Raw genomic sequence first — 13,571 nt, 5'->3', positions numbered from 1 at the left:
CAGTGTGAGTAACATATCAAAACCCCAGCTGTACTAACTATTTAAAAACTCAGTCAGGCTTGGTGGCATGTGCCTGTGGTCCCAGCTACTTGGGAGGCCAAGGCAGGAGGATCGCTTGAGACCTGGAAGTCAAGGCTGTAGTGAGCTGTGGTTGCACTGCTGCATTCCAGCCTGGACAACAGAGTGAGACTCCTTTCATAAGTAAATAAATATATAGGAAAAAGCCAGGTGTGGCCAGGTGGAGTGACTCATGCCTGTAATCCTAGCACTTTGGGAGGTAAAGATGGGCAGATCACCTGAGGTCAGGAGTTTGAGACCAGACTTGCCAGCGTGGTGAAACTTCAGCTCTGGAGAAATACAAACATTAGCTGGGTGTGGTGGTGGGCACCTGTAATCCCAGCTACTGGGGCGGCTGAGGCAGGAGAATCACTTGAACCTGGGAGGTGGACATTGCAGTGAGCAGAGATTGCACCATTGCACTCCAGCCTGGGTGACAGAGTGGGACTCAGAAATTGGTGGGTGAGCACAAACCTTGGATCCCTGGGTGGTGCCTTTTGCTGGGGATCACTGGATGAGGAGTCCTGGGACATCTCTTGTCTTTATCGAGTGACCCTCTCTGAATTGTTTTGGATTTTATTATTTTTTATTTTATATTATTTTATTTTTTGAGACAGAGTCTAGCTCTGTTGCCCAGGCTGGAGTGCAGTGGCGTGGTCTTGGCTCACTGCAAGTGATTCTCCTGTCTCAGCCTCCCGAATAGCTGGGATTACAGGTTCCTGCCACCACACATGGCTAATTTTTGTATTTTTAGTATAGACGGGAGTTTTCCCATGTTGGCCAGACTGGTCTGTATCTCCTGACCTTTTGATCCACCTGCCTTGGTCTCCCAAAGTGCTGGGATTACAGGCATGAGCCACCACACCCAGCCATATCAGGCTTTTTCTTATATATTTATTTATTTTAAAATGGGGTCTCACCCTGTTGTCCAGGCTGGAATGCAGCAGTGCAACCACAGCTCACTACAGCCTTGACTTCCAGGTCTCAAGTGATCCTCCTGCCTCGGCCTCCTGAATAGATGGGACCACAGGCATGTGCCATCATGCCTGGCTGATTTTTAAAAATATTTAGTACACCTGGGGTTTTGATAGGTTACTCACACTGGTCTTGAACTCCTAGGCTCAAAGGAGCCTCCTGCCTGGGCCTCCCAAAGTGCTGAGATTACAGGCTTGAGCTTCCATGCCCGGCCACGTCTGGCTCTTTATTTATTTATTTTAAGATGGAGTTTTGCTGTTGTTTTTGAGGCTGGAGTGCAATGGCGCAGTCTCAGCTCACTGCAACCTCCGCCTCCCGGGTACAAATGCTTCTCCTGCCTCAGCCTCCCAAGTAGCTGAGATTACAGGCACTCACCATGCCTTGCTATTTTTTTTTTTTTTTTTTTTTAGAAGAGATGCTGTTCACCATGTTGACCAGGCTTGTCTTGAACTTCTGACCGCAAGCAATCCGCCTGCCATAGCCTACCAAACTGCTCTGAGATCACGCTTTGCACTCCAACCTGGGCAACAAGAGTGAAACTCTGTCTTAAGAAAAAAAAAAAAAGAGTGAAGACTGAATAATCAGAAAAAATAGGAGACTATCCAAGATCAGAGAATGGGATTCGTGGATCAGAAAAGCACAGAAAGGCACAAACTGTTCTATGAATGTGTTATATGAAATTCAATGTCACAATTAAAAATTTATTTTCAGAGTCTAGTGTTGAGATAATTGTTTAGCAGTAGGAAAGGAAAAAGAATCTTAGGTTCTAATACCTCACCAGACACCCATGTAAATCAGGGAGGGATTTCAGAGTTTCAGAACATGAGAGGGAGAGGAAGAGGGAAAAGGAAAGGAGGAGAGTCACATGGGACTTTTTAATTTCTGATATTATGGCAGGCTACTGTTGATTAAAACTAAAAATTATAAATAAAATACAAAAAAAATCCTTCCTAAATGTAACAACAAAAAAAAACCTGACAAAATAATAAGGAATTAGCTAAAAATCTGAGTGAACAGGAGTACCTTGAGGAAGCAGGGTAGGAAGCTGCTTTTGTCCCAAGAGCATCAGCCCAACCTGAGGACCTTAAGCCTTGTTTCTCGGACCTCAAATATGGAGAACTGGAATTGAAGCTCAGGTGGGTGTCCAATGCCAGACCATGGATCATCAGCCTGGGACACAGAGTGCCATGCTCTGAGAGTGAGGATGATCCTCCGGAAGTCAACTTTATTACCCTCCATGCCAGGAAGTGCAAGCAGACTCACCTAATGATTGAGTGAAACAAAAAGAAAATCCTTGAGAAGCTGTGTAAGTTTGCATGGATTTGCAGCACAAGTTCAAACCACTAGATGGCACCAAAGCCCTCAGTTTATAAAGATAGTTTAACATGGTCCCCATCTGGAAACACCTCATAGCAGAAACAAACATGACTCCTCTCTAGAGGATTCCCCCTTATGCAAATGTTTCCCAAATCAATTTTTTATTTTTAGGGAAAATGCAGAGCTTAGTATAACAAATTTTTTAACCTACACATGGAAATAAGGAACCAGCAGGAACAAGTGTGCAAATACTTCAGATATTGGAAGTACCAGATGCAGATTTTAAAACAGCTATACTTACTATGCTTAAAGAAGTAAAAGGCAAGCTTTAAAATTTATAGACCAAAGAAAATATTTAAAACAATCCAGCATGTTTAAAAGAGAGCCAAATAGAATTTCCTAAACAAGCAAACAAGTGAATCAACTGAAATATACACCACCACCCCACCCCACACATAGATTAGATACCTCTGAAGAGAGAATTAGTGAACTGAGAGATAAAGAGAAAAGAAAATACTCAAAACATAACACTAATTGACAAAAAATATCAAGAACTTTGAGAGAAATGACTTGAAGTATAGAATGAGAAGATTTAAAATATATCTAATCAGAATTTGTAGAAAAAGAGAGACTGAAGCATAATCAACATTTGATGAGATAGTATCTGAGAGTTTACCAGAATTGATGAAAGATACTTAGCTCTTAAGATTCAGGAATTTCAGTGAATCACAACAAAGTAAATTAAAGAAGAAAGAATCCACACCAGTCAAGCCAGAGTGAAACTGCAGCATGCCAAGCACATAGACCAACTTAAAACAAGTAAATAGAATGAACAGATTACATTCAAATGAATAACAGACTGCAAGCTCCCTTATCAAGAGCCATCATGGAAGCCAGAAGACAGTTGTCTGATATACTTAATTGTGTGTAAAGAAAGTCACTACCAAGCTAGAACTTTACTCCTACTGAAAGTATCTTTTAAGGATAAAGGCAAAATAAATTTTAGAAAAATAAAAACTCAGACCCTCATTACATGTAATTCTAAAGGTATTTTTCAGTAGAAAGTGATCTTTGGTAAAAGTAATTTGAGGAGAAAAGAATAAAAAAAGAAAAAAAAGAAAGTGGTCTTGGATGAAAGGTCTGATTTGCAAGTTAACAAAAAGAAAAGAAAGTGGCAGGTACATTGGCAAATCTGAATAAATATTAGCTGCATAAAACCATGATAAGGCTATGTAGTTGGCTTAAAAATGTAAAGTAGAATTAAAATCCATGACTATAATAACATACAAGTTTGGATGAGAGGAGAAATGAACTTTAAGTCTTCAGAGCTCTTAGTAATGTCCAAGAGAAGAATAAAGATACAGATTGAATGTCCCTAATCCCAAAATCCAAAACCTGAAATGCTTCAAAATTCAAAAGGTTTTGAGAACCAATGTGATGCTGAAAGGAAGGGAATATTTTGGATTTCGGATTTTTGAATGAAGGCTGCTCAGCCTGGACCATTAATTTCAGTCTGTGATAAATTAGGTATGCATGTTGGAATGTCTTGTGTGAATACTAAAGGAATAGAAACAAAGCATATAGCTTCCAATTCCAAACAGAAGGAAAAAATGGAAAACTGAAGAATAGAAATTATTCATAAACAACAAAATGGAATTCAGCTACTACATCACACTATACTTAAAAGTCAATTACAGGTAAATTACAAGCCTAAATATTAGAAAATAAAATCTGAAAGCACTTAGAGTCACAATAATGGAAACTACTTTTATGATATCAGAGTAGGAAATCATTTTTTAAAACAACACAAAAGATTCAAATTTAAAATTGTGAACTTTGATTTATTATTTTAAATTATACAGAAAAGTGACTAATGTCTAGGTGAATATAAAATTCCTCTAAATCAATGAGAAAATTAGATATCTCCATTGAAAATAGGCAGAAGACTTGTACATACACTTCACAAATGATAAAATATAAATGGGAAAAAAACCATGAATATATGGGCAACCTCATTAATTATCAGAAAACTCCAAATTAAAATCACACTGACTTACCATTTCAAAACTACCATACCAAAAAAAGTAAAGTTCTCACAATATTAAGCGCTGACAAGTGTAGAGCAACAGAATACTCATGTATTGCTGGTGGGAGTGTGAATCAGTATACACATTTTGGAAAAAAGTTTGGTAACATGAAGTTTAAGACATGAGTAGACTGCAGCCAGCAATTCTACTCCTAGTACTTGTTCTGGAGTAAATCTTGCACATTTGCACCAAAATACACATATAAAATTGTTCATAATAGCACTTGTTCATGGAAGTGCCAAGTAAGTAGTCTGTAACAAAGGAAATGAACTTATTACAACTAAATGCGATGCATGGGTGAATCTTAACCACATAATGGTGAGCAAAGGAAGCATAACACAAAATAATGCATATAGTATGGTACAATATATTTGGTAAACATGGGCAAAATTAAACAGTTTACAGTTGAATACTTAAGTCCTAAGTAGTGAAATCATTTTTGTAAAGCAGGAATATGATTTTCACCAGTCAGTGTTGTTTATGGGAACCTCCAGGAGGGAAAAGAATTGGGATCAGACAGCCACATACCAGAAGCTTCTAGAATGCTAGAAATGTTAGATTTATTGAATTAGTTGGTGGTTACAGAGGTGTTCACTTTATAATTATTAAATTGTACATACTTATTATATGCACTTTATGGTTACCTGTGTCACATTTTAAAAATGTAAAAGAAATTTTCAAATAACGTACTAAATAAAATCAAATATTTATCCAAAATATATAGAGAAATGATATTTTCAGACTTAGGATCCTTAAAATAAATAACACACACATACACAATACCCCGAGTTAGATTTAAGAACATAAAAATATTAAACTTCTGTTAAAAAAAGGTAGTAAAATTTAAATAATTTGGTTCAATCCTTGTGGCAAACTTAGCAAAGTTAAATATCTTTCTAATACCAACAACCCTTACATTTGATTTTTAAAACCCTATAGGCAAATTATGTGTATCATTTGTATATAACTATATACAAATATGTATATATCTGAGCTCCAAAATGAAGCCATTTGAAATTTTCTATAAAATTTAGGAATAAATTATTAAGTAAATGGATGAAATAATTACCCTTCTCACAAATTAAAAATGCAAATTAAAACTAGATGGCACTTTTTTGTACACACCATTAGTAGTGGAAAAATTAATGATGGTGCCAATGGTGTCAAGATGTAATCTCTTAGACATCGTTTATGTTTATGTAAATTATCATAATCATCTGGAAAAGCACAATTTATCAAGGACTGTAAAATGCTTATAACCTATGATAGAGTAAATCTGTTTGTTAGAGTTTTTCTAGGAAATTAATTCTAAATATGAAAAAAGTTTTAGGTACATAAAGATAATGATTTCAGCATAATTCATCATGGTAAACAATGGAAGTCAACCTAATAGTAGCAGTCAAGGGATATTTCCATGAACTGTAAGTCATTAAATTTCATTCACTAAATTAATGTTTTGAGTATCTATGTGTGCGTATGTGTATATGTGTATGACATCACAAGGTGGAAAATTATTTAGCCACTAAATGATATTAGGGAGCCTATACAATTATATATATATATATAGAGAGAGAGAGAGAGAGAGAGAGAGAGAGAGAGTTTCTAAAAGAAAGTACTGTAGAAGAGGTAGAAAATTAGTTGCACACTAAGATTAGACCCTTATAAAATATGCATAGAAATATTCATATACATAATGATTATAGCTGGAGCCATGGTTTAACATCCACAGGAAAATACTGGTTTTGAAAACACAAAAATGCTAATACTGTTAATGTCAGGCTATAATGATTGTGAATCATTTTCCCCTCTCTTCTCTATGTTCTAGGGTGCTGCAATATTATTATGTTATTCTATGATGGGCAAGAGAGGCTGGAGAGAATTTTTGACAAATTCAAGTGACTGAAGGGCAAATACTAGAATTCAAGTCTTTCCAAAGAGGAGGGACCTGACATACCTCCCAAAGTCCTAAGTCCTAAAATTATCCTAGAAATAAGGTTTATATGTTCACATTTTGAACATATAATAAAATAAGAGAAGTCTTCCAGAGACTCAAGCCCAGTTTCAAATAATCTCAATACATGACTGGATAAAGGCAATCAGGAATTACTAGTGACCTAGCCTAATCACCTGTTAGAAGCTATGGTAAATCTTCTGTGGAAGAAGGTATTATCCAGACTATCTTATTACCTCTACAATTTTAATATATGTTGTTTGGCAAGTGATATAAAAAATCATGATATAAGGAGATATGACATCAGCAAAACTGGAGAAAAATGCCAACCATTAGAAACAGGCCAACAGGAGAGCTAGGTAATAAGGCTATCCCTAAAAGAAACAGAGAGAAAATGAGGCAGATGCATAAATAGATAACAGCTAGGAATTTCCCAAAATGCATGTGTTTGCACAGACATGCAAGCACACAACACACACACTCCAAAAACCACTAAGCCACAAATTAAAAAATTATTATAAACTCCAAGGAGGATAAACACATAGAAAAATTACACCTAGGCATATCAATGTGCAACTGTTAAAAAGACAAATAGATAAATTTCAAAGAAGACAGAAGAGCAGATTTCTTACAAAGGTGATTGTATAAAGCTTACTTCTCAATAAAAAAATAAAAGACAGACCAAAAGAAAATATCATCAAAATACTAATAGAAAATAACTTTCAACTTAGAATTCTATTTTCAATAAAAGTATCCTTCAAAACTGAAGGCAAAATAAAACATTGCCAACAAACAAAAAACAATTTGTCACCAGCAGACTCACAGTAAAAGAAATACTAAAGGGTGTTCTTCAGTAAGAAAAAAATAATAATTTTAAAGGAAAACTTAAAGGGCAGGAAGGAATAAAAAAGTAATGAAAACGATAAATATGAGGATTAATTTAAATGGATATTGACTCAAATAATGATTGGCTATGTTCACCATATACAGAATCCAAATATACAACATCAATACCATATGAGGGATAAATAAAGGAAATTAATGTTATAACTTTTCCCCTTGTTCAGAAATGTTGTTAGTACTAATTTACATTAGCTTTTAATCAGTACGCATATTATATTAGTATCTGACATAGTACATTTAAGGCAAAAAATTACTGGCGATAAAAAGAAACATCTAATAATGATAATGTGTCAACTAACTAGGAAGACTGTAACAATTCTAAATTGTATGTAAAATCAAAGATAAAATATATAAAGCAAAAATTAGTAGCTCTAAAGTAGACAAATTCACAATTATTTGTAAAATTACAACACACTTCTTTCAGTTTCTGATAGAAGACAAAAAAAGTCAATTCAAAAACAGAGAATTTGAAAAACAAAATTAATTAAGATTAGTTTGTAGAGATTGCGAGGAGATAAAAGGAGAAGTCTTCCAAATGTTCAACTACATTTTGTCTTCTAATGAAACAAACTCATGGTAATTTATCAAGTAACGAACATGTAGAGAATGTACTAACAAAATCAGAAAAAAATTTTAGGGTTTGACATCCATTTCCTTAATTTGAACTATTTTTCAAACAGGAATTGGTAACAACAACATCCACAAAGTGCAGGTTTCTGTGGTCAAAGCTGAGGATCTAAAGTGCTGCAATCTAGAGCTGGGTCCCTGTAGCTAAGTTCCATGATCTTAGGGCCAGTTCTAAGGTGATAAGTAGTTAGAGGACTGTTGCGTACATCATTGGGAAAATAGGCTTTTGATAAACAGGCCAGGAGCAATTTCAGACCTCCTTGCTACCTGCTGCCCTGGCATACACCAACATATATAACAATAAATAATGGTGACTTCCCAAAGAAAAGAGAAAAAAAGTAGAGTCCTTTCTTTCTGTCTTTAGTGTTAATTTTCACAAAAACTGTTGATTTATTTTCAGTATAGACCTGAATTGCCCTCCTTTTGTCTTGATCTCAGTGTCCTTAGGCTGCTTAGACAATGTACTCATTATGAATTTTATTGTGTCTATATTGAATAGTACCCAGAACAAGAAAAACTCAACAGCCCTGAATTTATAAAACTGTTTGCCCAAAAAGTGAAGCAAGACTGCAAGTCATCTCCTTGCACATTTAGTGTTATTTTCAGGAGCTTGACAACACCAATATCTGTTAAGTAACCAAATATGGCCACTATACATTGCTTAAACACTCTCAATACTATCTCCCCATATGTGTAACTGGATATCAGCTATATAATCCAGATGTTCATAATTCTAACTAGATAGAAGAAAGCTGGCCTTGGTCACCTCCTGAGTCCCCATACCATAATTGTGGCATTGGGCACTCTACTTTCCCTGTGTCAGATTTCTGAGGCACACTGAGTTGTGGCTTCCAGTTTAAGATGTTCCCCAAGTCACTGCACTTATAGGGTTTCTGTTTAGTATGAATTTTCTGGTGTTTAATAAGATTTGATCTGATGGTGAAGGCCTTTCCACACTCAGCACACATATATGGTTTCTCTCCTGTGTGAATTCGATGATGCTCATGGAGTTGTGACTTCTTAATGAAAGACTTACCACAGTCACTGCATTTATAGGGTTTCTCTCCAGTATGAATTCTCCTGTGTCTATTTAAGTGTGACTTCTGGATGAAGGATTTTCCACATTCAGTACAAATATAGGGTTTCTCTCCTGTATGAATTCTCTGATGCATGATAAGTGTTGATTTTCTTGCAAAGGCTTTCCCACATTCACTGCACTCATAATGCCTTTCTCCAGTATGGGATTGCTGATGTATATGGAGACCCGACTTCCGAGTGAAGGCTTTCCCACAGTCACTGCATTTATAAGGTTTTTCTCCAGTGTGAATTTTCTGGTGTGTAAAGAGATTTGATCTGTCAGTAAAAGCCTTTCCACATTCAGCACATCTATAGGGTTTCTCTCCTGTGTGAATTTGCTGATGTACATGGAGTTGTGATTTCTTAGTGAAGGATTTCCCACAAATACTGCATTCATAGGGTTTCTCTCCAGTATGAATTCTTTCATGTGTAATAAAATGTGATTTGTGGAAGAAGGCCTTACCACATTCAGTGCAAACATATGGTTTTTCTCCTCTATGAATTCTCTGGTGCATACTTAGTGTTGACTTCTGAATGAATGCTTTCCCACATTCACTGCATTCATAATGTCGCTCTCCAGTATGACACTTCTGATGTATCCTGAGCCGTGACTTCCAGGTGAATGATTTTCCACAGTCGGTGCATTTATAAGGTTTCTCTCCAGTATGAATTTTTTGGTGCTTAATGAGATTTGACCTGTCAGTAAAGGCCTTACCACATTCAGTACATATATAGGGTCTTTCTCCAGTATGAATTTTCTGGTGTATAATGAGATTTGTCTTGTGAGTGAAAACCTTCCCACATTCTGAACATATAAAGGGATTCTCTCCTGTGTGAATTCGCTCATGCACATGGAGTTGTGATTTTTTAATAAAGGATTTCCCACAGTCACTGCATTCATAGGGTTTTTCTCCAGTATGAATTCTTTCATGTGTGATAAAATGTGACTTCCGGATAAAGGCCTTCCCACATTCAGTACATACAAAGGGTTTTTCTCCTGTATGGATTTTCTGATGCATACTTAGTGTTGATTTCCTTGTGAAGGCTTTTCCACATTCAGTACATTCAAAGTGTTTCCCTCCAGTATGAATTTTTTTATGTATATTAAGGTTTGAATTCTGAGAGAAGTTTTTCTCAGATTTGCTGTACACATAGGGTTTTTCTCCAGAATGAATTCTCTGGCATCTGAACAGATCTGACTTCTGGATAAAGGCTCTCCCGTAGTCACTGCATTTATAGTAATTCCCCTCATTAGGAGTTTTCTGATGGTTTGACTTGAGGGAAAAATCCTTCTCATATTCACTGCATACACAAGGTTTCTCTCCTGCATAAACCCTCTGATGGCCATCAAGTTGAGACTTCTCAGTGAAGACTGCCTCACATTCATGGCATTTATGCTGCTTTTCTTCAGTACAAACACTCTCATGTGCAAAGGCATGTGAATTCTGGGAGAAAACATTTACACAGTCAGAAAACAAATAGAGGCTGTCTCTAGTATGAATTTTCTGATGTTGAATGAGAGCTTGCTTGTGATGGAGAGGCTTCCTACATTGATTACATTCACAAGCAGTCACTACTGTATGAGAATTCATATGAGTAAAAATATCACCATCTCCAATAATCTCATCAGAATTTTCTGTTGCATTTCCATTATATAAGGTGATAATAGGCTCCAAATTCTTTCCAAATGAGTTACAGTTATGAAGTCTTTTTCTTGAGGAAACCAGGTGTGTGTTTACATGAACTATTTCCCCAATATCCTTATAGTCACAGACCCTGTCATTAGCTAGTGTTTTCTTGTGAATAAAGGCAACACGACTCAAAGGTTTGTTCTGGTTTTCTCCACATCTTCTTGTGTGTTCATCATCTTTCCACAACTCTTCTAAAATGGAATATGGGTCATCTCTTGTGAAGAGATTAATTCTCTCAGACTGGAAAGAAACTTCTTCAGACATTCTCTGTTGTAAAGGTTCAAAACCAATTTTCCCATCTAAAAAAGAAAGAAAAGATTGACAGAAAGAACAATTAACAGAAAATAAGGCCAGGTGTGGTGGCTCATGCCTGTAATCCCAGCATTTTGGGAGGCTGAGGTGGGCAGATCAGTTGAGGCCAGGAGTTTGAGATCAGCCTGGGCAACATGGCAAAACTCTGTCTCTACAAAAACACTACAAATACTATCTCTACTAAAAATAATCCAGGCATGGTGCCACATGCCTGTAATCCTAGCTACTTGAGTGGCTGAGGCAAGAGAATGGCTTGAAGGCAGAGGCTGCAGTGAGCTGAAATTGTGCCACTGCACTCTAGCCTGGGTGACAGAGCAAGATTCTGTTTCCACAAAAAAAAAAAAAAAAAAAAAAGACTAATTGATACACAGAGTTGATCCAAGGCAAACACAGGGAAATGAGACAGGCAATGTAAGTATAACAAATGTACATGAACATTTTAAATATACATAAATATATAGGTATAATAATCTATTTATATATAATAAATAATACAATGATATATAGTATAATAATATTAATACATTTATGACATGATAAACAATACCATTTAGATGTGCTGTTCTAAGTTCTATATTAATTTACCTAAATTTTATCCCAGCCAGGTGTTATTGCTGGCTCATGCCTGTAATCCCAGGACTTTGGGAGGCTGAGATGAGAGGATTGCTTGAGTCCAGGAGTTTGAGAACAGCCTGGGTAACATAGTGAGACTCTCATCTTTACAGATAAAACAAAAAATTAGCTGGGTATAGTGGCATGTGCCTATAGTCCCAGCTACTCAGGAGGCTGAAGCAGGAGGATCACTTGAACCCAGGTGTTTGAAGCTGCATTAAGCTATGATCGCACCATTACACTCCATCCTGGGCAACAGAGTGAGACCCTGTCTCTCTCTCTCTTTTTTTTTTTTTCCTTTTTTGAGACAGGGTCTCACTCTGTTGCCCAGGCTCTGGAGTGTAATGGTGAGCTCACTGCAACATCCACCTCCTGAGTTCAAGGGATTCTTGTGCCTCAGCCTCCTGAGTGGCTGGAACTACAGGTGCATGCCACCATGCCTGGCTAATTTTTGTATTTTTAGTAGAAACAGGGATTCACCAGGTTGGCCAGGCTGGTCTCAAACTCCTGACCTCAAGTGATCTGTCTGCCTTGGCCTTTCAAAGTGCTGGGATTACAGGTGTGAGCCACCAGGCCCAGCTGAGACCCTGTCTCTTAAAAACAAAAACAAAAAGCACTTTATCGCAACCCTTCGCTGTTGGTATTATTATTGTTTCTAGTTTACAGATGAGGAAACTGAGCCATAGAAGAGTTTAGTAATTGCCTAAATCGAATATTTAGTAATTGGGGAAGAAATTCCAATTTGGTGCAAATGTAGTAGAACTGCATGGTGAGTGATTTGTCAGAGGAACAAACTCTGTGGCTTAAAAGAAGTATTTCTGAGTCTAGATTCTTATCTTTAATCTGTAAATCCTCACAATCTTCCTGTTTTGTGTTTTCTCTATGATCCACTGTGCCCTAAATACTAATTTATTAGTGCTTATAGCAAAATTATGATAGCTTAATCATCCTAAGTTGGCCAAACAGTAAACAGTAAAATGTATATATATTTGTTATATTTCTTTTTTTTTAATTATCAGTCCAAAGTCTCATCTGAATATTTGTTATATTCATATAGACTCTCTCATTTCTCTGTTTGCTTGAATCAACTCTATATATCAATTGGTCTGTTTTCTTTTGAGATGGAGCCTCACTCTGTCACCCAGGCTGGAGTGGTTGGGCTGCAGTGGTGCGATCTTGGTTCACTGCAACCTCCACCTCCTGTATTTAAGCAATTCTCCTGCCTCAGCCAAATGAGTAAGTGGGACTACCGGTATGTGACCCCATACATGTATTTGTAAAAATACTAATTTTTGTATTTTTAATAGAGATGGGGTTTCACCATGTTGGCCAGGCTGGTCTCAAACTCCTGACCTCAAGTGATCTGCCTGCCTCAGCCTCCCAAAATGCTGGGATTACAGGTATGAGCCATCTCACCTGGCCTATGGTTCAAATCTTCATCCCTGGTTTGGGGTACTGATATGATAAATGCATCTAGTAGAAGATGTAACAGGAAAGAACCAGACATCAGAGGAGGAGAAGTTGTCCATCAAACCTGTGTCCTTCCTTCACAATATTAAGCTTGTAGCCAAGTACATGGCTGCCTCACAACACTAGGTTTGTCCAGCTTCATTTGTCACTAGGTAGGACTGAGTAACGCTTTTTCACTGATCAGTGGGAGTAAAAATCGTATCTGTTGTGATAAGGCCAATGTCTTAAGAAAGTGGGTTTGTCTCCTACAAACCCCTTCTTTTCCCACCAGTATATTCCAACTTGGCAGCAACCAGTCTGTGAAGCTGGCAATGCCCTAAGGCAGGGGTCAGCAAACTGAAGCCCATGGGCCAAATCCAGGTCCCTGCAGGAGAGCTAAGAATAGATTTTACGTTTTTTTAATGGTCAAAAAATTTATCAAAAGAATACTACTTCATGATGTGAAAATTATATGAAATTCAAATTTTAGTGTCTACAAAGTTTTTATTGGAA

At 36.9% G+C, this 13,571-nt stretch overlaps 1 protein-coding gene across 8 annotated transcripts in view; it reads right to left on the bottom strand.

Moving 5' to 3' along the window:
* Window positions 1–1,717: 1,717 nt before the first annotated feature.
* Window positions 1,718–13,571, bottom strand: part of ZNF484 (zinc finger protein 484) — a 31,403-nt gene continuing 19,549 nt past the window's right edge. For 7 of the 8 annotated variants that reach the window (XM_064361559.1, XM_012472207.2, XM_012472210.2 and 4 more), the window contains one exon: window positions 4,972–10,984. In XM_064361559.1, coding sequence (XP_064217629.1) covers window positions 8,655–10,984 — 2,330 coding nt within the window. In that variant the 3' untranslated portion in view covers window positions 4,972–8,654. Of the gene's footprint in view, window positions 2,296–4,971; window positions 10,985–13,571 lie in introns of those variants that run through there. The other variant, XM_064361561.1, reaches the window with a different exon arrangement.

Source organism: Aotus nancymaae, unplaced genomic scaffold (assembly GCF_030222135.1).
Source record: "Aotus nancymaae isolate 86718 unplaced genomic scaffold, 86718_ANA_hifiasm-v0.15.2.pri h1tg000041l, whole genome shotgun sequence".
Classification (NCBI taxonomy): Eukaryota; Metazoa; Chordata; class Mammalia; order Primates; family Aotidae; genus Aotus; species Aotus nancymaae.
Note: the sequence above shows the minus strand (reverse complement) of the source record. Positions and strands in the feature narration are given on the sequence as shown.